Raw genomic sequence first — 24,530 nt, forward strand, 5'->3', positions numbered from 1 at the left:
AGAAACAGAGTGACAGACAGTGATAGAAACAGAGTGACAGACAGTAGTAGAAACAGAGTGACAGACAGTGATAAAAACAGAGTGACAGACAGTGATAGAAACAGAGTGACAGACAGTGATAGAAACAGAGTGACAGACAGTGGTAGAAACAGAGTGACAGACAGTGATAGAAACAGAGTGACTGACAGTGATAGAAACAGAGTGACAGACAGTGATAGAAACAGAGTGATAGAAACAGAGTGATAGACAGTAGTAGAAACAGAGTGACTGACAGTGATAGAAACAGAGTGACAGACAGTGGTAGAAACAGAGTGACAGACAGTGATAGAAACAGAGTGACTGACAGTGATAGAAACAGAGTGACAGACAGTGATAGAAACAGAGTGACAGACAGTAGTAGAAACAGAGTGACAGACAGTGATAAAAACAGAGTGACAGACAGTGATAGAAACAGAGTGACAGACAGTGATAGAAACAGAGTGACAGACAGTGGTAGAAACAGAGTGACAGACAGTGATAGAAACAGAGTGACTGACAGTGATAGAAACAGAGTGACAGACAGTGATAGAAACAGAGTGACAGACAGTAGTAGAAACAGAGTGACAGACAGTGATAAAAACAGAGTGACAGACAGTGATAGAAACAGAGTGACAGACAGTGATAGAAACAGAGTGACAGACAGTGATAGAAACAGAGTGATAGAAACAGAGTGACAGACAGTGATAGAAAAAGAGTGACTGACAGTGATAGAAACAGAGTGACTGACAGTGGTAGAAACAGAGTGACAGACAGTGATGGAAACAGAGTGACAGACAGTGATAGAAACAGAGTGACAGACAGTGATAGAAACAGAGTGACAGACAGTGATAGAAAAAGAGTGACTGACAGTGATAGAAACAGAGTGACTGACAGTGGTAGAAACAGAGTGACAGACAGTGATAAAAACAGAGTGACAGACAGTGATAGAAACAGAGTGACAGACAGTGATAGAAACAGAGTGACAGACAGTGGTAGAAACAGAGTGACAGACAGTGATAGAAACAGAGTGACTGACAGTGATAGAAACAGAGTGACAGACAGTGATAGAAACAGAGTGACAGACAGTAGTAGAAACAGAGTGACAGACAGTGATAAAAACAGAGTGACAGACAGTGATAGAAACAGAGTGACAGACAGTGATAGAAACAGAGTGACAGACAGTGATAGAAACAGAGTGATAGAAACAGAGTGACAGACAGTGATAGAAAAAGAGTGACTGACAGTGATAGAAACAGAGTGACTGACAGTGGTAGAAACAGAGTGACAGACAGTGATGGAAACAGAGTGACAGACAGTGATAGAAACAGAGTGACAGACAGTAGTAGAAACAGTGACAGACAGTGATGGAAACAGAGTGACTGACAGTGGTAGAAACAGAGTGATAGAAACAGAGTGATAGACAGTAGTAGAAACAGAGTGACTGACAGTGATAGAAACAGAGTGACAGACAGTGGTAGAAACAGAGTGACAGACAGTGATAGAAACAGAGTGACTGACAGTGATAGAAACAGAGTGACAGACAGTGATAGAAACAGAGTGACAGACAGTAGTAGAAACAGAGTGACAGACAGTGATAAAAACAGAGTGACAGACAGTGATAGAAACAGAGTGACAGACAGTGATAGAAACAGAGTGACAGACAGTGATAGAAACAGAGTGATAGAAACAGAGTGACAGACAGTGATAGAAAAAGAGTGACTGACAGTGATAGAAACAGAGTGAATGACAGTGATAGAAACAGAGTGACAGACAGTGATAGAAACAGAGTGACATACAGTGATGGAAACAGAGTGACAGACAGTGATAGAAACAGAGTGACAGACAGTGATAGAAACAGAGTGACAGACAGTGATAGAAACAGAGTGACTGACAGTGGTAGAAACAGAGTGACAGACAGTGATGGAAACAGAGTGACAGACAGTGATAGAAACAGAGTGACAGACAGTAGTAGAAACAGAGTGACAGACAGTGATGGAAACAGAGTGACTGACAGTGGTAGAAACAGAGTGATAGAAACAGAGTGATAGACAGTAGTAGAAACAGAGTGACAGACAGTGATAGAAACAGAGTGACAGACAGTGGTAGAAACAGAGTGACAGACAGTGATAGAAACAGAGTGACAGACAGTGATAGAAACAGAGTGACAGACAGTGATAGAAACAGAGTGACTGACAGTGGTAGAAACAGAGTGACAGACAGTGATGGAAACAGAGTGACAGACAGTGATAGAAACAGAGTGACAGACAGTAGTAGAAACAGAGTGACAGACAGTGATGGAAACAGAGTGACTGACAGTGGTAGAAACAGAGTGATAGAAACAGAGTGATAGACAGTAGTAGAAACAGAGTGACTGACAGTGATAGAAACAGAGTGACAGACAGTGGTAGAAACAGAGTGACAGACAGTGATAGAAACAGAGTGACTGACAGTGATAGAAACAGAGTGACAGACAGTGATAGAAACAGAGTGACAGACAGTAGTAGAAACAGAGTGACAGACAGTGATAAAAACAGAGTGACAGACAGTGATAGAAACAGAGTGACAGACAGTGATAGAAACAGAGTGACAGACAGTGATAGAAACAGAGTGATAGAAACAGAGTGACAGACAGTGATAGAAAAAGAGTGACTGACAGTGATAGAAACAGAGTGACTGACAGTGGTAGAAACAGAGTGACAGACAGTGATGGAAACAGAGTGACAGACAGTGATAGAAACAGAGTGACAGACAGTAGTAGAAACAGAGTGACAGACAGTGATGGAAACAGAGTGACTGACAGTGGTAGAAACAGAGTGATAGAAACAGAGTGATAGACAGTAGTAGAAACAGAGTGACTGACAGTGATAGAAACAGAGTGACAGACAGTGGTAGAAACAGAGTGACAGACAGTGATAGAAACAGAGTGACTGACAGTGATAGAAACAGAGTGACAGACAGTGATAGAAACAGAGTGACAGACAGTAGTAGAAACAGAGTGACAGACAGTGATAAAAACAGAGTGACAGACAGTGATAGAAACAGAGTGACAGACAGTGATAGAAACAGAGTGACAGACAGTGATAGAAACAGAGTGATAGAAACAGAGTGACAGACAGTGATAGAAAAAGAGTGACTGACAGTGATAGAAACAGAGTGAATGACAGTGATAGAAACAGAGTGACAGACAGTGATAGAAACAGAGTGACATACAGTGATGGAAACAGAGTGACTGACAGTGATAGAAACAGAGTGACATACAGTGATAGAAACAGAGTGACTGACAGTGATAGAAACAGAGTGACATACAGTGATAGAAACAGAGTGACAGACAGTGATGGAAACAGAGTGACAGACTGATGGAAACAGAGTGATGGAAACAGAGTGACAGACAGTGGTAGAAACAGAGTGACAGACTGATGGAAACAGAGTGATGGAAACAGAGTGACAGACAGTGATAGAAACAGAGTGATGGACACACAGAGTGACAGACTTACAGTAGTTCCCTCTGTAGTAGTAGAGCTTCTGGTTGTCTAAGTGGATAATGTCCGTACAAACGTCGTCGAGGAAACTTTGATCGTGAGAAACTATGAGCAGAGTTTTTTTCCAGCCCTGTAGATAGCTGTTACACACAAAAACACCATATAACACACTTCAGCAAATCAGGGGTTTAAGTGTGAAACAATGAGGGGAGTGACCCCTTTGATGTCTATGAGCCAGATGGCTAGGCTCTGTCCTCCACTCCTCAGAACATAGTTACAGTCCTTTTTACTGGCCTCTATCAGAGGTCTTCATCACAGCCCTCAATTACTGGCTTCTATGAAAGGTCTTAATTGCAGCCCTTTATTACTGGCCTCTATCAGAGGTCTTTGTTACAGCCCTCTATGAGTAGCCCCTATCAGAGGTATTTATAAAGCTGCGTTTCCATCAAGAATCCAGGTTGGTTAAGTACTGTTTGGCTCGGTTTGGTACAGTTAAGCCTGATAAGTCAGTGGAAATGCCACAAAATGCGTGCTGGACCAAGACGAACCGAACTGGTCTGCTTGGTGGAAACAGGGCTTCACAAGCCTTAAAGAGCAACTCCGGTTTTTTTACACCTGGACCTTATTTATAGGTGTGTGCATGCTCATATACTCACTCAGACAAACATCGTGCAGCTCGGAGTCCTTCAGAAGTTATTTAGATCCAGCTGATTTTAGCCGCACTTAGCTGGGGCCAAGGCAAGGGAGCTTCAGCGCGGAACATAATCTCTGCAAAATCGCTCATTTCGGCTATATTTTTACATCCATCGCCAGTGTTATCACAAACACGCTCCTCTTCTGTTGCCATTGGCGAACACTGTCCACAAACGCACCACCAGTTCACATTGAGTCATGGACGTGCTCCTGTTTGTTGTTCTCGAGCCAGCTCTTCGTCTCTCTCCCTCTGCATCCTTCTTTCATGGAGCTCTTCATCCGTGTACTCAGGCTCAAACTGGTAAGGACAACCGTCAAACGTTTGTTTACCAGGTCAGCTCTGGGTCAGCTGACCCACCTGAAGACGGTAGACGAGCTGACTTTATGATAACACTGGCGATGGATGTAAAAATATAGACGAAATGAGTGATTTTGCAGAGATTATGTCCCGCTGAAGCTCCCTTGCCGTGGCCCCCGCTAAGTGCGGCTAAAATCAGTTGGATCTAAATAACTTCTGAAGGACTCCGAGCTGCACGATGTTTGTCTGAGTGAGTAAACGAGCATGCACACACCTATAAATAAGGTCCAGGTGTCAAAAAAACGGAGTTGCCCTTTAATTACTGGCCTCTATTAGAGGTCTTTATAATAGCCCTTTATTAATGGCCTCTATCAGAGGTCTCTATCACTAGCCTCTATCAAAGATATTTATAACAGGCCTTTATTACTGGCCTTTTTCAGGGGTCCTTATTGCAGCCCTCTATTACTGGCCTCTACCAGGGGTCTTTATAAGAGACCTTAATTACTGGCCTCTATCAGAGATCTATATTCCAGCCTTATGTTAATGGCCTCTATCAGAGGTCTTTATTACTAGCCTATATTACTGGCCTCTGTCAGAGATCTATATTCCAGCCCTATATTACTGGCCTCTATTAGAGGTCTTTATTACTGGCTCTTTCAGGGGTCTTTATTACAGCCCTTAATTACTGCCCTCTCTCAGAGGTCTTATTACAGCCCTTTAAAAAGGCCTTTATGACAAGCAGTCCTGTTGTGAGGTCAGAGGTCATTTATGTGGGGCTTACTTGTTGAGCCAGATGACAGCGTTCAGGTCCAGGTGGTTGGTGGGCTCATCCAGCATCAGCAGAGTTGGCTCCATGAAGAGAGCCCTGATGGGGAGTCCAGGTGAGAAAGTGAAAATATTAGCCTTAATCAGGCTCATGGTATGACACCGGGTGGTCCTGTCTGCAGCTGTACCTGGCCAGAGACACCCTCATCCTCCATCCTCCAGAAAACCTCTTGGTGGGTCTGTTCTGCATCTCCGGGGTGAATGACAGACCGGCCAAGATCCTGCGAGCTTTGGCTTCTGCTGCTGCAGCTCCAATGGCCCTCAGCTCCTCATACACCTGGAGGCCACAAAGAGACAGGTTAAAAACAGAGTACACTTGTACCGCAAAGTGAGTGTAAAGTTATTGAACAGCTCTCCCTGGTCAAAGACACATACAGACCTTATCTAGCCTCTCTGCCACACTGTCCTCTCCTTTCTCCAGAAGAGCCTGCAACTGCCTCTCCTCCTCCAGCAGCTTCAGACGACGAGTGTCTGCCTTCAACACGGCCTGCACCGCTGGAGTGTCATCAGCCACCACCTCTACTCACAGCAAGACATCAGGGGGACAGAGTGAGAAACACAGGGACAGAGACAGAAACACCAGAAGGGAGAGACAGAGAGATATTTCATGCCTTCACAGTGACTAGACTGGAACATGATGACATGACAGCTTTTTGAAAATGAGCCAGAATTTTGAGAGTGCCCCCTGCCTGCTTGGGCATGGGTCAAACTGTTAAATTTTAAGTCAGGAAGGATGCAACAGAAAGAAGCGTCACAGCCCTTTATTGGCCAGAGATGTAGGCTTAGAGGCTCAGTGGTCAGATCATTGTTCTCAATCAAGGTTGAGGGTTCGATCCCAGGACCTAAAGCCACATGCTGAGTTGTCCTTTAGCAGGACACTGAGCCCCAAATAGCGCCCCCTGTTGCTCATTGGTGTGTGAATGGATAGAGTTGTCAATAAAAATCATTGTAGTTCAAGAGAAAAACCAGATGGAACAGATCATCTGATGACCCCTAAAAAGGCTAGTCCAGTCATTTCAAGGGTGTGTAGCATGTGAAAAATGTGTAGGATCTGGAAGAGCAATTAGGATGTGTTGAATGTGTAGGATGTTAAAATGTGTAGGATGGTAAAAATGTGTGGGATATTAAAATGGTTGGGATGTGTAGGATTTGAAGAATGTTTAAGGAAGTGCAGGGTGTTCAGTCTTCACTGAACCAGAGAATTTTACAGATGTTTTGGTTGGAGAAGCAGCAGCTCTGTATGGAGTTTACAGACGCCGGCGGGGAAAGCGAGCAGGTGCGCTCGTGAAACTGAGGCAGCAGGGATTACGCACTGCGCTCCTGTCTATCCACCTGGCCAACGTCCGCTCTCTGTCAAACAAGATGGATAAACTGAGAGCAAACCTCAGCCATGAACTCCGAAAATACATACAGCACGTCACGTGTCCCAGCAGGGACACAAATATTCGCGACCATTGCTACACCACAATAAAGGACTCATATCGCTCTGTTCCCCGTGCAGCTTTAGGACTCTCTGATCACTGTCTGATCCACCTTATTCCTACCTACAGGCAGAAATTAAAATCTGCAAAGCCTGTAGTAAAATCAGTGAAGAAGTGGATGGACGAGTCAAGGCAGGAGCTCCAGGCCTGTTTTGACTGCACAGATTGGAGCGTCTTTGAAGGTGCAGCCACAGACATTCATGGACTTTGTGACACTGTGACATCTTACATCAGTTTTTGTGAGGACCTGTGTGTGCAAACCAAGACCTTTCGCACATACAGTAACAACAAACCTTGGTTTACTGGGAACCTGAGGCACCTCCGCCAGGCCAAGGAGGAGGCCTACAGAAGTGGGGACAGGCTCCTGAACAAGCAGGCCAGGAACACGCTGACAAAGGAGATCAGAGCAGCTAAGAGGAGCTACTCTGAGGCCCCGTTTACATGGAGACTCCCGCAAAGATTCTTCCTTTGCGTTTCCAAAAGCCACCCGCGTCTCCATGAGGACGGCGTGAAACGATCCGTATTCATACGACTCCAGGAGGAGAAGTTACTTCTTCTGTTCTTTCTTTTTCTGCCGTTTTGTTGTGTGAGACGGTCGGGAATCCAACCATAACGCGCATTACCGCCACCTACTGGACTGGAATGGCTCAACTGTAAATGTGGCTGAGCGCGGAGCCTTCACCTGAAACTGCGAGTGCGCATGAGGTGATGTCAGCGTTTCACCCTGAGACGCTCCGCTCTGTGTTTACACGAAGCTGGATGGAGGAGCGGATTCAGATCTTTCCACTCTGGGGAGTGTTTTCAAAAGTTTATGTTTTCACTGAAAACGCAATGTGGTCTCATCTAAACGAAAGGCCAAAACGCAACTAAGTGTTTGCGGAATCTACCGTTTTCGGCGTCATGTAAATGGGGCCTAAGAAGCTGAGAAGACAATTCTCAGCTAACGATCCTGCGTCGGTGTGGAGGGGCCTTCAGGAGGCCGTCAACTACAAAAGACCATCCCCCACCCTGTGGAGAACCACCAACTGGCTGAGGAGCTGAATCTGTTCTACACCAGGTTCGAAAGAGACTCCTTCACACCCCCCACTCATCCCATCAACAAAGGACTACTTGCCCCCCTGGACACCTGAAGGACATCACAGGACCCCTGCTGGACCCCCTGCAGTTTGCCTACCGCGCAAACAGGTCAGCTGAGGATGCAGTCAACATGGGACTGCATCACATCCTACAGCACTTGGACTCTGCAGGGACATACGTGAGGATCCTGTTTGTGGACTTCAGCTCGGTGTTCAACACCATCATCCCTGACATCCTCCACCACAAGCTTTCCCACCTCTCTGTGCCAGCCCCCACCTGTCTGGATCTCCAGCTTCCTGACTGGCAGGACCCAGCAGGTGAGGCTGGGGTCCATCACATCCAGCACACGGACAGTCAACACCAGCGCCCCCCAGGGGTGTGTGCTCTCCCCACTGCTCTTCTCCCTCTACACTAATGACTGCACCTCAGGGGACCCCTCTGTGAAACTCCTGAAGTTTGCGGACGACACCACCATCATCGGTCTCATCCAGGATGGTGACGAGGTCGCTTACAGACAGGAGGTGGAACAGCTGGTCCTCTGGTGTGGTCAGAACCACCTGGAGCTGAACCCGCTCAAGACTGTGGAGATGACAGTGGACTTCAGGAGAAGTCCACTGATGGGATCCACCATCTCCCGGGATCTGAAGTGGACCTCACACATAGACTCCATCAGAAAGAAGGCACAGCAGAGGTTGTTCTTCCTCAGACAGCTCAGGAAGTTCCACCTGCCCCAGGACCTGCTCATCATCTTCTACACCTCCATCATTCAGTCTGTCCTGTGCTCCTCCATCTCGGTTTGGTTTTCCTCAGCCATCAAACACAACAGGCACAGACTACAGAGAACTGTCAGGGCTGCAGAAAAAATCATTGGAGCCAGCCTGCCCTCCATCCAGGACTTATACCAGTCCAGGAAGCAGGCTGGCAACATTTCTGCAGACCCTTCACACCCCGGACACAAAGTATTTAAACTGCTCCCCCCTGGCCGGCGTTACAGAACTCTGTGCGTCAGAACATCCAGACACAGGAACAGTTTCTTCCCCTCGGCCGTCACTCTGATGAACAGTTAACCTGCCATAAAACACAACTCTATACCTGATATACAGCTACAGCCTCTGTTTCTATTGCACATCAGTGTTTACCATTGATCAATGAGACTGTGGCGGCCCACCGCAGTCTCATTTGGCCCCGCCACAGTCTCATATGGAGAAAAAAATATGATCCGTCAGTCTGTCAAACCATTACACAGCTGTACTTTCCAACCCCTGTAAACACGCGAGAACAAGAGTGCGCCTTCACTGGTCACGCTCAAAGACGTCGCTCTTTACTTGATACGTTTGACGCGAACCAGATTCCAGCGACACTGGAGTGGGACGTCTGACTTTGAGGCACGAGCAACTTCTTTTCTGGGCAGTAGCGCCCATGCTAACAGTGGCCGTGGACACAGTATCTCACTGCGCTGTCTGCCCTCCTTCTCGAGAAGAGGAACGGCTGCACCCCGCACGTCTCGATTCCCGAGTTTCAGTGACGAGAGCGGCCACACTGTTTCATTATCACCGCACATTCAGAGTCAGTGCAGGCACGCAGTACAATCACCTGTTACCATACCAACGAGCTGACGCAGCTCATTATTTCATATTCTCCTCTCCTGGGGCCTCATTTTAACCTTGCAGAGCAGATGGACCTGCCTGATTCAGTTTCTGAACTCCTGAAGGTCCATCTTGCCAGGCTCCAATGACCAACGATTTCACTCGGCTAAATTCTGACCGGCCCAATCAGGGAAGAGAGGCGGGAGCTGTGCGTGGCGTCAGCAGACTTTTGTTCTTGTCAGCATTCCTTTGATTCTTAAGTTAAATTTATAAAAAGGGAAGCTGTCGTCTAACGCCTTTTTCACAGCTGTTTCTCGTGATTCAGTGGTTGTTCATCTATTGTTTCTTGGAGGCATCGGCTCACATAAGCTATATCATACCATGGCTTGATGTGGATTGGTCCCTGGTGAGTGTGTTAATCAGAACGGTCGTCCAATCACCAGCTGCTGATTTTTTTTAAAGTCCCGCCTCTGGAAACAAATTAGAAGAGATGCTACCCAGATGGACCACGGTGGAGGGCTGGTGAGCTGGGGTACAGATGAGAGGGGGATAGGGGTGGGTTGGGACGGGGGTTGTGTACGGGGGACACTGGGTTTTTGGGGAGAGGACTTCTGTGGTCTCTGGTGTCTGACCGGGTGCGCTGGGGGCTGGCACCGACCTGTGATGGGTGGTGGCCTGGGCTGGGTCCATCCTCCCGGGTACCTGGCCGAACCCTCCCTCCCCGGGGGTGAGTGGCCCTTGGGCACAGGTGACCCCGGGTCCTACCCACTGCACTCAATCGGGGGCCCTGCGTCTAGCGGGGCCTGCAGACCTCAGTCCCTGGCCCCCTGGGGTCCTCCCTCCGCAGTGTCGGGGGCCTGCCTCTAGCCTTCCCGGGACGCCCCCTCTCCTTGCCTTCTCCTGGGTTGGCGTGCTGCTGTCTCCATGGTGGTCTGTCTGGGCCCTGTGCTCTGTTGTGGCTGCAGGATGCCCGGGGATGAGGGCTATCTCAGTGCATGTCTGGCCTCTGGGAGCAGCGGGGCCACATCTGCATGATCACACCTTGGCATGATCACCTGACCTAAATCAAACCCAATATTCTGTACTGCCACCTGTACCCCTATATGTGTAGGTGAGTATATGCTTCTGTGTATAGATCTATATACGTATATGTACCTTTTTACAATTGTCGTTGTTGTGCTCACTGCTACTCATGATTTCCCCAGTTCATTTCTCCACAGGTGCTTCTTCTGATTATGATGTCAAAGACCCCAGGATACTGTCTCCTTTCAGGCTCAGTAGCTGGTTGTTTATTTCTCCTGTCTGTAGTCATTTGTTCAGTTGTTGTGGTTGCTCTCTACTGTAGTCATTTGTTCAGTTGTTGTGGTTGCTCTCTCTTTGTTGTCTCTCTCTCCCCCCCTGTCTAGTCTCTTCTCTACACTCTTTCCCTTTATCACTGTTTCTTTCCTGATATCACCTTGTTCTGGTTAAGCAGTAATCTTCAAACTTGGCAATATACGGGAGGGAAACTATATGAAATTGAATTTTAAAACTGAATCTGCTTTTTGTGAATTGAAATTGAATTCTAAAACTGAAACTGATTTTTGTGAATTGAAATTGAATTCTGTGTTTTTAAAATTCAATTAAAAAAAATAATTCAATTAAAAAAATAAATTCATTTTCAAAACATTAATTTTCAGTTTCACTTCATGCTTTTCAAATTCAATATTTTAATTCAACTTCAGTTTCTAGTGCCATAAATATAACCCCATAGTTTTGTCTTTGGTCATGCAGTGTGTGTTTCCTGCTCACAGCTGTGAGGGTCGTGAGAGCATCTATAAATGTTGACAGTCTGAAGCCTGATAACACAAGTGTCTGATAACACTGTCTTGGATAATACAGCAGACTGTCAGAAACACTATACCCCCTGTTTCATTCACATATATCATTATGAACATTGTTTGAATTTATTATATTTGGAGTATTGTTAAAGTCCTCATTTCTCCTTCTTTTATTGATTTTGATAAACGTCATTACTTCTATCACTAGTGATTCATTGTTTCAGTATGGAATTGCAACCAAACGTTTCGGTTTATAAATCTTGTTGACAGTCATACATCGTGAACACAATAAACACATTCAGGCAGACACATGATGCTTAATGTTAGAAAAGCAACAGTACTCAAATGATTTCCGTCCCTTCTCCATTGTAAGTTTCCGTAAACTTTCAGCAGGAGCCGTATTTGTACATGTCACGTGCTGCAAGGCGTTATGGGGCATTTTCTTCTCCTTTCCTTTTGAAAAGGATGGTCCAGTGTTTCCTAAGCTAAACAAAATATTTAAGGAAGCAACGACCCTCCTTTCCTCAACTTTTGGAGACTTAAACAGCACTTATCATTAGGGGTGTAAATCACCAGTTTCATGACATTACCATACAATATCAATTTCTTTGGACATCAATATGGTATTTGCTGATATCACAAAGTCCGTCACGATACGATACAATACGATACGATGCGATGTAATGCGATGCGATGTAATGCGATGCGAGGCGATGGGATATGATACGACACAATCAGCAACATTTCACCTGAGGCAAGAAAGAAATACAAAACAATTTTGATAGTTTTATTACTGATGTGTGGAGCGATGTGCTGACCTTTGGGTATGACAGTTTGTAGAGGATTATAGCCATCTGTATGATCTGATTATGTTTTAAAATTAAAACTGGTTAAATTCAGGTAAGGTGCTTTTTTACCCCCACAGTTACCTTATGGGTCTGACTGTTATACTGTAATGTTTGATTCTTATATCAAGTAATGATGCAACACTATAATTAAAAATTACTGATTAAACAAACTTTATTATTGACCTCCAACATTTGACCATTTTCTATCAAACCAAAAATGTGAAGCTTTGATTTTAATTAAACCCAAACATTTCTATTGTTCAAAATTAGAACTATCAACTTAACTAACTTAACATTGATAGATTTTTTTTTACTGTGATGCCTGATAAGCACAGTTTGTATGTCAGTGTGATCAGACTTTGTTTCACTGTGTAATAGTCGATGTGGAGGAGGAATGACACTAAGCTCTCGCCGTTTGACTTTTTAACTGTATGAAATTTCATGAATCAGTGCGCTACAAAATCAAGTTATGAGATAACTCACTGCAGTCGTGTGATGATGCACTCCTGTCGTCTGTGCAGCCTGCATCCTCTGCAGTCAGGTCGACCATATCTTACCCGGATACAGGAGAGCTATTTTATGATTGGCTATGCTGCTGATGCTAACAGCGTCTTGCTACATGTTCACCTACAGCGGTGTGACTCGGTGGGCACTAAACAGAACATTTTACAGCAGAAGAAATATCAGGCGTGGCGTGTCAGAGAGTGAAAAGGTTCAAATGTGTGTCTCATACGCTGAGTGCGTGAGGCTTGAGAGGAAACTTCAGAACGACTCGCAGTTGGCCGGAAACGGACATGGGTGTCTGGTCGGAATTTCAAAATAAAGGCGTACATTAAAGAGCAGGATGTTGATCGATGTTTCGACTTTCCATCGATGTGATTGGATCATTGCTTAACCAATCGATGTATCGATGTATATCGATGGATCATTACACCCCTACTTATCATGGCTGACACCTAAATGCTTCCAGGTCATTTCTTCAGTTAGGAAGGTTTCATATCAAAAAAGGACTATTCGGGTGCACCCATTGTCACTTTTTGCTCTAAGACCTTAAGTTCAGAACACTTTATTGGTTGTTTAAGTTAAAACATAAAAATGTTATTGTTTCACAGGTATTGTTCAATGATTTTCAATAAAATAAGATTGGAACATTGAAGGTATATGCTGTCAGATATAAAAGATAAAAATCGGTATTGATCCAAATTGGTATAGGCAGGTCAGGCTTTTTAAAGATCGGTGATTGGCCAGAAAACGGTGATCAGTGTACCCCTATATGTAAAGGATGTGATAAATATGCAGGATGTGAAGAATGGGTAGGGTGTGTAAGATATGAAAAATGGCAGGTTGGAAGAATGCGTAGAATGTTAAAAATGTGTAGGATGTAAAATTGTGTCAGATGTGCAGAATTTGAAAAATGTGCAAGATGTGTAGGATGTTTACAGTGTGTAGAGTGTTGAATTTGTAGGTTGGTAAGGGGGTTAAGGGTGTTTAGGATGTGTAGGGTTTGAAGGATTTGTAGGTTGTGTGTGGTATTTAAGGTTGTAGGGTGGGCAGGACATGTAGGGGTTGCAAGACGTATAGGGTTGGATATAATGTGCAGAATGTGTAGGATGAATTTGTAGGGTGTGTAGTATATGACAAATGTGCAGGGTGTGCAATGCATAGGGTTGTATTGGATGTGATGAAAGTTGGTTTTATAGGGTTATGCGGGGTGTGTAGTGGGTGTAGAATGTGTAGAATGTGCAAAATGTTTGGGGTGTGTAGGATATCGAAGCTGTGTTGGATTCTGGACTCTGTGTAGGATCTGTAAGGTGTGAAAGGTGTGTAAAATTTGTTGGGGCTGTTGGCTTTGTAAGCTGTGTGGGGTTCTGTAGGATATGGAGGCTGTGTGGGGTGTGTAAGGCATGTAGAGTGTGTAGGGACAGTAGGATGTGTTAGCTGTGTGGGGTTGTTTGGGACCTCTGGTGGTATTGGATGGCAAGACTGCTAGTCATGATTTCCCCCAGGTGACTCACCCTGCTCACACAGCAGCACGTCGATGTTTGGAGGGATGCTCAGAGCTCTGTTAGCGATGTGTTTTAATAATGTGGTCTTCCCTTTCCTGCAGGGTGAGAGGATCACACACACGACCTCCTGTCAGCATATTTACACACACAGATTAAGTACTATCTGTATCTGTCAGGAATAAATCACAGCAATGTACCCGTTTGGTCCAACCAGACCGTATCTTCGTCCTGCTACAATCAGAAGGTCTGCATTTACGAAGAGCTCTTTACCGTGAGCAGAAATACTGAACCTCTCCAGCTACAGGGTAAAAAAAGACATGTTTCAACAAACAGCTTTGTTAAAGTGAGACAGGCAAAGGTTCACTGTGTTGGAATAAAAAGAGCACCTTGATATCTGAGGCGTTCTCCAGCATGGCCTGTCTAGAAGACATCTCAGCCTGGGAGATAGAGAAATCTCCCTCCAGAGCATTCTGAGCACGAACACTTGCCACCTGGCGCTCGTACTCCAGCTGATGATACACACAAAACAATCAGTACTTCATTATTCCTGACATGAGACACAGAGGCAGATTGACTGGTAGACACATCTAAACAAGAGAGAGGTTACCTGTTTCTTTTTTTTCTTCTTCTCCTTCTTACTGAGGTTAGCAAACGGGTCATCGTCCTGTTGCTTTGCCTGCTGTGCGATCACATCCTCAGCACTCTGACCATCACACAGACAGAGAGGTTAGACATGGACGTGAATGGCAACGAAGGGAGGGATCACATTTTTAAAAGGAAAAGTCAACATACCATCATGGTGTCTCCTCCATCACTCTCCTCCTCCTCCTCTTCATCTTCATCAGAGTATGGTTTCTTTAAAGGTTTCTCTCTCTGTACAAACAGGTGTAAGCACAGACAAGTTACCTGTACCAGCTCAAAACATTGGAGTCAGACCGATTCAGAGCCCTTGGCCAAGGTCCCACCTTCAGCTGCTCTTTCTCCAGCTTTTGACTCTCACTATCTGAAGTCAGGATGTTGTGAGGCTACAAGTGCAACATTTAAAATGTAAGACCTTCAGTTAATCATCAAGACAGGTTACAGGCCAGACTGTCAGACACTCAGTTTATCATCCAGACTGTCTGATAGGGCTGCATGACGTGGCCAAAAACCAATATTTCAATATTTTGGGCTATGTTGCGATACACGATACATAGCTTGGTATTCTGATTTCTCCTCTAAATCACTAAATAAATGTAAAATACAACCATTTTATGCATAAAATGACATCAGTATAATGAAAGAATTCTTTTTTTTTCATTTGGAGACCGTAAGCAGATATGAGATTAAAATGTGATAAATCAGATTAATTAATTCACATATCCTGTAATTAATTAGATTAATTGCCTGACAGCACTAAATATTTGTTATATTATATTGCATTATATTATATTAAAAAAGTATCTTGAAGTTTAGTTGGAGATAATCTAGTACTTTCATTTCCATAATTCAGCTTCCTGGATACTTAAAAACCCCCAGGAACCCACAACCCGTGACTGATCAGACGCGCAAGCAACTTATTTCTCTCCTCTCCTAATACAAGAACACATATGCCCAGTAGAATTTTTCTAGGTGGGTGGGGGGCTCGCTGTGAGAGGAGCACCAGCTGAGCAGCAAAGAGTAAAACGAGCAAATCACCGGAGAGAATTGTGCCCCGATGTCTGAAAACATTTATGTGACTATGTTTGTACTCGATGGTTGCGATATAGGCATTTTATAGATCTCACGTGCAAAAGCCTGTGACACATTGAGTATGTTCGATATATCCCCTAGCTCTATGGTCAGACACTCAGTTTATCATCAAGACTGTCAGACTCTTAGTTTATTATCCAGACTGACAGACTCTCAGACATACTGTCAGGCTATCAGTTTATCATTTAGACCACCCTTTCCCAAACTATAGGTCACAACCCAAAGTGGGTCATAAAACATAAAACAAAACATATTTGGGAAGTAACCCTCCAAACTAAAATTAAATTAAATAATGTTCATCTCGCTGTGTGATTTTTGTCTCTGGTGCATCTCTGTCTGTTTCTCACTCTGTCTGCCCCTTATCACCCTCCCCTCCCTTAGCGAATCATCACCCCTGTGGCGGTCCAGTTTACATGTACTGATCAGAGAAAGACAGAAGAATAATTATCAATATTAATTATTATTAATAATCATCCCTCTCCTAGCTCAGCATGCGCGATGTCTAGATGTAAACATAAAGTTGGCATTATAAAAACCTAAAGAAATGGAGAAGATGGACTTCGATGTATTTTCTGTGGCAAGGTGCTAAGTAATAAGAGTTTGAAATTTAATAAACTGGACCAACGTCTTTAAACCAGGCACCCGACATATACGGAAGAATCAAAGGGGTATTTCCGATTGCATGGAAAGCCTGAGGCAGGAAGAGCAGCAGCAAGAGAAAAAACCCAGACAGAGCAGAGTAATCAGCTTAAATACATTGACAGGAGGCACTGGGGTGGAGGTGGGTTGCAAAATGCCAGCAGAGGAAGCAGGAAGGAGGCTGGGCTAGAGCTGTTTAAATAATAATAATAATAATAATAATAATAATAATACATTTTATTTATAAAAGCGCTTTTCTCAATACTCAAAGACGCTTTACAGTGGATAAAACAGCATATAAAACAACACACAATAATAAAACATGAATGAAAAGAAACCAAGTGGATTTACAAGACAATCAGACATTAAAAGCTATTTTAAAAAGGTGGGTTTTTGTTAGTGTTTTGAAGGTTCGGTGCTTGGTGGCAGGTGGTAGGGAAAGGAGGTGGGCGTCGGCGGATCGGAGGTTACGGGGGGGGCGTGTAGTGGTGGAGCAGGTCGTTGATGTAGGGAGGAGCCTGGTTATGGAGGGCTTTGTAGGTCAGGAGGAGGATTTTGAAATGAATTCGAAATTTGATGGGGAGCCAGTAAAGGTTTTGGAGGACAGGGGTGATGTGGTCTCGGGAGCGGGTGTGCGTGAGCAAGAGGGATGGACGGAGACGGGCGATATTTTTCAAATGGAAGAAGGCAGTTTTAGTGAGTTGATTTATGTGATGTTCTAGAGTGAGATGAAAGTCAAAAATGATGCCGAGGTTATGGACATGAGAGGATGGTGTGAGGGAAGCATTGCCAATTGAGAGGTTGAAGCTGTTGGTGGGTTTGGTGAGGGATTTGGGGCCAATGATTAAGAGGTCGGATTTGTCATAATTGAATTAAGGTAATTGGCTTGCATCCAGGATCTTATCTCTGTTAGACAGTTGGTCAGGGTGGAAAGGGTTGGAGCAGTGATGGAATTTGTGGAAATGTAAAGTTGGATGTCATCAGCGTAGCAGTGGAAGTGGAGACCATGACGACGGATTATTTTGCCAATGGGGAGGATATTGAGAATAAAAAGGAGAGGGCCAAGCACCGAGCCCTGGGGGACACCACGAGTCAAGGGAGCTGTAGAAGAGGTGCAATTGTTGATTTGGATGAACTGATGTCTGTCTGTGAGATATGATTTGATCCAGGAGAGTGCTGTGCCGGTGATGTGCAAAGTTGATTGAAGACGGGAGAGGAGGATGGTGTGGTTGATGGTATCGAAGGCTGCAGCGAGATCGAGGAGGATGAGAATACAGAGGTGTCCGGAGTCAGCAGAGAGAAGGAGGTCATTGGAGACTTTAAGAAGGGTTGTTTCGGTGCTGTGTTTTGATCTGAAACCGGATTGAAATGGTTCGAACAGGTTATTGGAGGAGAGGTGGGTTTTGAGTTGTGAAGCAACAGCACGTTCCAGCACTTTAGACAGAAAGGGTAGATTGGAGATGGGACGGAAATTGCTTGGGTCATCCGGGTTGAGTCCTGGCTTTTTGATTATGGGGGTGACAGCAGCCAGTTTAAGGGGTTCAGGGACAAAGCCAGAGTTGATGGAGGAGTTGATGATGGCAGTGAGTGGAGGTGAGATGACAGGGAGGCAGTCCTTGATGAATTTTGATGGTATGGGGTCCAGAGTGCCGTTGGAGGTCTTTATGCCAGTCACAAGGGTATGTAGATCCGTTTGGGACACCGGAAAAAAATGGGATAGGGGCTGAGCAGTGGAGGGAGGGGAGCCAGGTGGGGAGGTGGGTAAGGTACCGGAAGTGTTGAGGTTACTATAGATGGTATCGATTTTTGACTTGAAGAAGAGCAGGAAGGATTGACATTTTTCAGTAGTGAATGATGAGGAGATGTTGTCAGGTGGTTTGAGGAGGTTTGCCCAGTTTATTGTACTGAAAAGAGCCTTCGGGTTTTTTGCACCATAGTGGATGAGGTTGGAATAGTGGGTGGACCGGGCTGAGTTAAGTGCATCTTTGTACTGTTGGAGGTAGTCAGTGTATAATTGGTGGTGTATTGATAAACCGGTTTTATTGCTGAGTCTTTCCAGTTGGCGTTTGTGGGATTTCATGAGGTGGAGTTCAGGTGTAAACCAGGGAGCAGAGTTATTGAAGGACACCGTTTTAGTTTTGGAGGGTGCAAGTTTGTTCAGACAGGTGGAGAGTGCATCGTTGTAGAAACTGACCAGGACAGAAGGGTCATCAGAGAGTGGGGGTGGGGAGGTGGACATAAAATGGGTGAGAGAGGCTGAGAGAGCTGCGGGACTGATGGATTTGAGGTTTCTGAAGGTTAATGACCGTTTGTGTTTTGGGGTAGGGAGGGGGATGTTGATGTCCAGGGTGATAGCAAGGTGATCAGATACATGAAGGTTGTGACTGGATAGCTGTTGTAGGTTGATGTTGGTGGAGCAGACCAAGTCCAGAATGTGACCATGAGTGTGTGTGGGGAAGTTGATGTGCTGTGTGAAGTTGTGACAATGCAGGAGTCCTAGGAATTCAGTGGCAGATTTACAGTTTGTGTTATCAATGTGGAGGTTGAAATCGCCCAGGAGGAGAACGGATGGAGAGATGGCGCAGAGCTGGATTAGAAGGTCTGAGAAGTCAGAGAGGAAGGTGGGATTTGGCTTGGGGGGGCGGTAAATGATTGCTGCAACTAGAGGGGTTGGACCGGAGAGCTTGAAGGTGAGGTGTTCAAAAGAAGAGACAGAGGGGATGGAGATGCTGTTTGTTTTAATGTTTTTACGGTGGATCACTGCAAGGCCGCCTCCCCGTCCTTGAGAGCGAGGTTTGTCAATGTATGTATATCCAGTGGGGGTGGTTTGGTTGAGTATGATGAATTCCAGGGGTTTTTGCCATGTTTCGGTGATGCACAGGAAATCCAGGTTATTGTCAGTAATAAAGTCATTTAAAATGAGGCTTTTGTTGTTAAGAGACCGAGTGTTGAAAAGGGCCAGTTTCAGTTGACGGGTGGTGGAGACAGGCTGCGTGGACTGGGTTAGTGGGCGGAGATTGAAAAGAGTCACGTGACGATTGTTTTTGTTACGGCGGACGGATGAGCAGCGTGACTGAACTGAGAACCTGGCTGAGGTAATGACTGAGATGGGGTGAGCAGTTGGTGTGAATGTGCAGGACGCACAGCGGCGAGGCAGCAGCTCGATGCGGCGCGGGAGTGAAGTGTAGTGTGGAGTATAACCTTGAGAGTAATAGAAGCACTTGTCACATCTGTCACACTTAAACGGTTTCTCTCCAGTGTGAACTCGCAGGTAGCCAGATCTGAATGCAATTTCCCAATAGAGGTGGACACAGGAGTCAGCAGAGCAATCAGCTGATCTGCACCGATGATGGGGCTAAGCTGTTAGAGTTTGACGTCGTGGCCTGCCTGAACTAACGTTACGCTTGATTCAAACACACGCAGACAGCTTGTGGCTATGTGACACTCGTAACTCAAGAGGTTATCAGAGCATCAGCAACCTTGAAAAAATCTGTTCACATATTTAATGAGTTAAGCTCCACACTTACTTAAAAATGAATCCAAAAGTATAAAATGTAGTATAAGATCAACAGTTAAAGCTATGGTCTACGACCTGAAACCCAGTTTCGCTGATGAGACACATTTGAAAAACGCAGCCTCACTCACCCCTCTGTGTTCCAAGATCCCGCCCCCAGCTTGTATGGCCCTCTTTCGCCTTCTAACAACACGCACCCTCCAAAAGAGCAAGAAGCGGCCGGCAGAAAATGTAACAGACAGACAGTCATCCTCCTTGTAACACACAGTGGTAGCTTTTTCATTTGGACCGGCGCGATCAAAACCATGAATTAGCCGGCGAAGCAGGTCTGGCTTCGCCGGAAGCAGGTCTGATCAGCTGGCGTTGCCACTGCCAGCCGATCAGAGCAGAGCCGACTGTGGACGGGGCTTTACCTTTCTTTGCGTGTCTTCACCAGCTCAGTTTACAATGCTGAAGATGTGTGGCTTACTTGTGCTAACATCTATTGACAGAGCCGACCCGTTCTGACCAGCAGTGTTCAGTCATTAGCCAGTACAGGCTCAGACTAACCAGAGTTATTCAGCTGACATCTCCCACTGTGGTAAACAAAGTCATTACCTGCTCAACAGAAACTCAGCTGTCTCTGCGTCAGTCTTCAGTCCCAAATCCCTCTGCAGCTTTTTCCACCAGTCGTACATTTCTCCAATTTTCAGTCTCTGTTGGCACCTGCATGGCTCATAACTCTTCCTTGCTTCAGCCTTTTCCTCAAAACTTTTTCGTTTTCTTCCCTTCCCTGTGGAGGGTAACAGTAACAGCTTCCTGGTTTGGGTCTTCTCTGGGTCCATGATGCTTCAGTAGCTGAGCAGCTAGCTGACGTGAGAGGGGTAGTGGGGAAGGACTAGGTGGGACCATGGGCATGACGGCGCAAAGCAAGGGAGACAGGGGATTGGATAGACTCACGTACCAATCAGCTAGTTGGTCAACCAGTATGCAGCTTTGCAGTGGATATACTGAATAGATTTTTTCGTTCTTTTTGGTCTTTATATTGTGTAGATTGGACCATAGGACCATTACAGCCCTATAAATGGTGTTATTTAGATGTACAAAGCTTCCAAATCATACACCATAGCTTTAAAGTGAAACCAGCATTATTTCCATCTGAATATTGCAAGAAAGACTCAAACTACTTCTGAAACTAATATAAACTAGATAATTATAAGCATTTAAAAAAAAAGGAAGAAAAGAAAAAAAAGGAAGAAAACCTGCTCAAAATTGATAAAATCTAAAATGAAATTGAAAACAAAATTTCAAAATGAAGTAAAATTTGAACTGAAGAAAAGAATCTTTGATTTAGGTGTGAGAATAAATAGATGCTTTGTGAGTGTGTGTGTAAATTGACCTCTTGACAAAGTGAGCCTTAATATGCTGATTCTTTAATCACAACTGTTAATGTTTTATCCAAGGAGAACAACAGTAGTGACTGGAGGATCATGAATGGTCAAGTACAAAGGAAGTTTGAGTTTGGGTCCTGGAGAGACCCCAAATTTCTGTTTTAGGTCTCGTGGTGGAAAAGTTTGGGAACCCCTGATCTAGACTGTCATACCCTTAGATTACAGTCAGCATCTTAGACCCTTAGTTCATCATCCAGATTGTTAGACCCTCTGTTTTTATTCAGACTGACGGACCCTTAGTTTATCATCTAGCTCTGAGAAACTTTTAGGCAGGTCATGTATCTGAGGACCTGTTTCTGGACCAAACCAACTGCGAGCTCAGACTTTCTAAGAGCTGGTTAGTCAACCTGGCTTATTACAGCCAATAAGGTGTCAGTTTGTCAGACATGTGTTTGGGTTTTATCACACACCCAGGTTCATCACATTTTACCTTCAGAGTCTGATCAGCTGATCCATCTCCTTACTCACCTTTGACTTTCCCTCTGACTTTTGGTTCTTGTAAGTTTTCTCTTCACCTTCATCCTCCTTCTCCTTCTCCTCATCAGACACAGCCTAAAACACACACACATACATACATACACATACATACATACATACACACACACACACACACACACACACACACACACACACACACACACACACACACACACACACACACACACACACACACACACACACACACACACACACACACACACACACACACACACACACACACACACACGAGTGTCAAAGCCTGTTACAGATTAAACCCATTTCTGAGACGACGGTGGCTCTGAGGATCAAAATACACCAGCAAGAGAAAAACAAAGGGTTTTGCTTGGTCTATGGATGGTGTCCCATTAGCTTTACCAGCTTTTCCTGTATGCATACTTGTTTAACATAGCATAGTGAGCTGGCCAACTATCAAAGTTAGTTTCTTGTCACTAACCCACCATTACCATCATTTTACAGTATGACTGATACCCAGAGAGCAGGAACATACACTCGCCGGCCACTTTATTAGGTACACCTTGCTAGTACCGGGTTGGATCCCCTTTTGCCTTCAGAACTGCCTTAATCCTTGGTGGCATAGATTCAACAAGGTCCTGGAAACATTCCTCAGAGAGTTTGCTCCATATTGACATGATAGCATCACACAGTTGCTGCAGATTTGTCGGCTGAACATCCATGATGAGAATCTCCCGTTCCACCACATCCCAAAGGTGCTCTATTGGACTGAGATCTGGGGACTGTGGAGGACATTTGAGTACAGGGAACTCAGGGGCCGTTGACACGACAACGATTTTAGTTTTGTTGCGTTTCAGCCTCGCATTGACATGGAAACAGCGTTTCAGCCGACCTAAAATGCAAACTTTTGAAAACGCCCTCCAGAGTGAGATTTTTCTGAAAAAAGTTTGGTGTCCATGACCAACAAATGAGCCATACAAAGTAATGCTTCACTCCAAATACAAAGATTACGAAAAAGAGACGAAAAAAATTACAAGAAACGGACAAGGAAGAGAGAGCTGCTGCAACAGGCAGCTACTGGGGCAGCGCCTAGCAACGGATAATGTAAACAGTAAACCGGCGCTTTTCAGTGGAAACGCTGACGTCACACTCTGCCTCGTGCACGCCATACAACAGGACAACAGTACAGTCGCGAACTACAATGTTGTGCTTGTGCTGCTGAATCTGCTGACTGTCTTTATACAGATTGAGCATCTGTTGCTCCACTTTTTAACTTGTAGACGCAATTTTTTTCACTGCGTTTTCACAGGATTTTACCGTTTTCAGATGAAACCTTGTCGTGTAAATGATTCCAGCTTTATGACATGGAGCGTTATCCTGCTGGAAGTAGCCATCAGAAGATGGGTACACTGTGCTCATAAAGGGATGGACATGGTCAGCAACAATACTCAGGTAGTCTGTGGACTTTAAACCATGCTCAGTTTGTACTAAGGGGCCCAAAGTGAGCCAAGAAAATATCCCCCACACCATTACACCAGCAGCAGCAGCCTGAACCGTTGATACAAGGCAGGATGGATCCATGCTTTCATGTTGTTGATGCCAAATTCTGACCCTACCATCTGAATGTGGAGCAGAAATCCAGACTCATCAGACCAGACAATGTTTTTCCAATCTTCTATTGTCCAGTTTTGGTGTTGCTGTGTGAATTGTAGCCTCAGTTTCTTGTTCTTACCTGACAGGAGGGTCACCCGGTGTGGTCTTCTGCTGCTGTAGCCCATCTGCCTCAAGGTTGGACGTGTTGTGTGTTCAGAGATGCTCTTCTGCAGACCTCGGTTGTAACCAGTGGTTATTTGAGTTACTGTTGCCTTTCTATCAGCTCCAACCAGTCTGTCCATTCTCCTCTGACCTCTGGCATCAACAAGGCATTCTGCCCCACAGAACTGCTGCTCACTGGATATGTTATCTTTTTGGGACCATTCTCTGTAAACCCTAGAGATGGTTGTTGGTTAAAATCCCAGTAGATCAGCAGTTTCTGAAATACTCAGACCAGCCCGTCTGGCACCAACAACCATGCCACGTTCAAAATCCCTTAAATCACCTTTCTTCTCCATTCTGATGCTCGGTTTGAACTGCAGATCGTCTTGACCACATCTACATGCCTGAATGCATTGAGTTGCTGCCATGTGATTGGCTGATTAGAAATTTGTGTTAACAAGCAGTTGGATAGGTGTGCCTAATAAAGTGGCTGGTGAGAGTACATCGCTGTCTGTTGTCAGTCTCTACTGAACTCATGCACAGGAGCCATGAGATACCGCACATTCTACCCAAGGTTCTAGTTTAAGTTTTATCTCAGTTGTTATCTCAAGTTCAATCTCAGGTTCTATCTTGAGGTTCTACCTCAGGCTTCAATACACCACTGCCTAGACTGGGTCACAGCTACACCAGCTGGTGAGTAACTTCTGCGATTCTGACTACCAGAGCTACCACGGCTCACACAAACATTCATTAATCTGAAATAAAAAGTGATCAGCCAGTGAGGACAGAGAGGGAGGCCAGAGGAAATGTTAGAAAACATTGCGTTCACACATGCTGATGAATTGATAAGAGAATGGAGCAGAGATGATGGGTGTAT

General features: G+C 44.9%; 1 protein-coding gene across 2 annotated transcripts in view; it reads right to left on the minus strand.

Moving 5' to 3' along the window:
- abcf1 (ATP-binding cassette, sub-family F (GCN20), member 1) overlaps positions 1 to 24,530 on the minus strand; it is a 50,048-nt gene that overhangs the window by 14,693 nt on the left and 10,825 nt on the right. For both annotated transcript variants that reach the window (XM_074687343.1, XM_074687342.1), the window contains exons 8-17: positions 21,914 to 21,997; positions 14,924 to 15,004; positions 14,739 to 14,834; positions 14,518 to 14,640; positions 14,329 to 14,429; positions 14,141 to 14,226; positions 5,693 to 5,832; positions 5,442 to 5,590; positions 5,270 to 5,353; positions 3,513 to 3,637 (exon numbers count right to left, since the gene is read on the minus strand). In XM_074687343.1, coding sequence (XP_074543444.1) covers positions 3,513 to 3,637; positions 5,270 to 5,353; positions 5,442 to 5,590; positions 5,693 to 5,832; positions 14,141 to 14,226; positions 14,329 to 14,429; positions 14,518 to 14,640; positions 14,739 to 14,834; positions 14,924 to 15,004; positions 21,914 to 21,997 — 1,069 coding nt within the window. The remainder of the gene's footprint in view (positions 1 to 3,512; positions 3,638 to 5,269; positions 5,354 to 5,441; positions 5,591 to 5,692; positions 5,833 to 14,140; positions 14,227 to 14,328; positions 14,430 to 14,517; positions 14,641 to 14,738; positions 14,835 to 14,923; positions 15,005 to 21,913; positions 21,998 to 24,530) is intronic.

The sequence above is a fragment of the Halichoeres trimaculatus genome, unplaced genomic scaffold, assembly GCF_033239565.1.
Source record: "Halichoeres trimaculatus isolate MK-OKI-2021-1 unplaced genomic scaffold, fHalTri1.1 fHalTri1_scaffold_14, whole genome shotgun sequence".
Classification (NCBI taxonomy): Eukaryota; Metazoa; Chordata; class Actinopteri; order Labriformes; family Labridae; genus Halichoeres; species Halichoeres trimaculatus.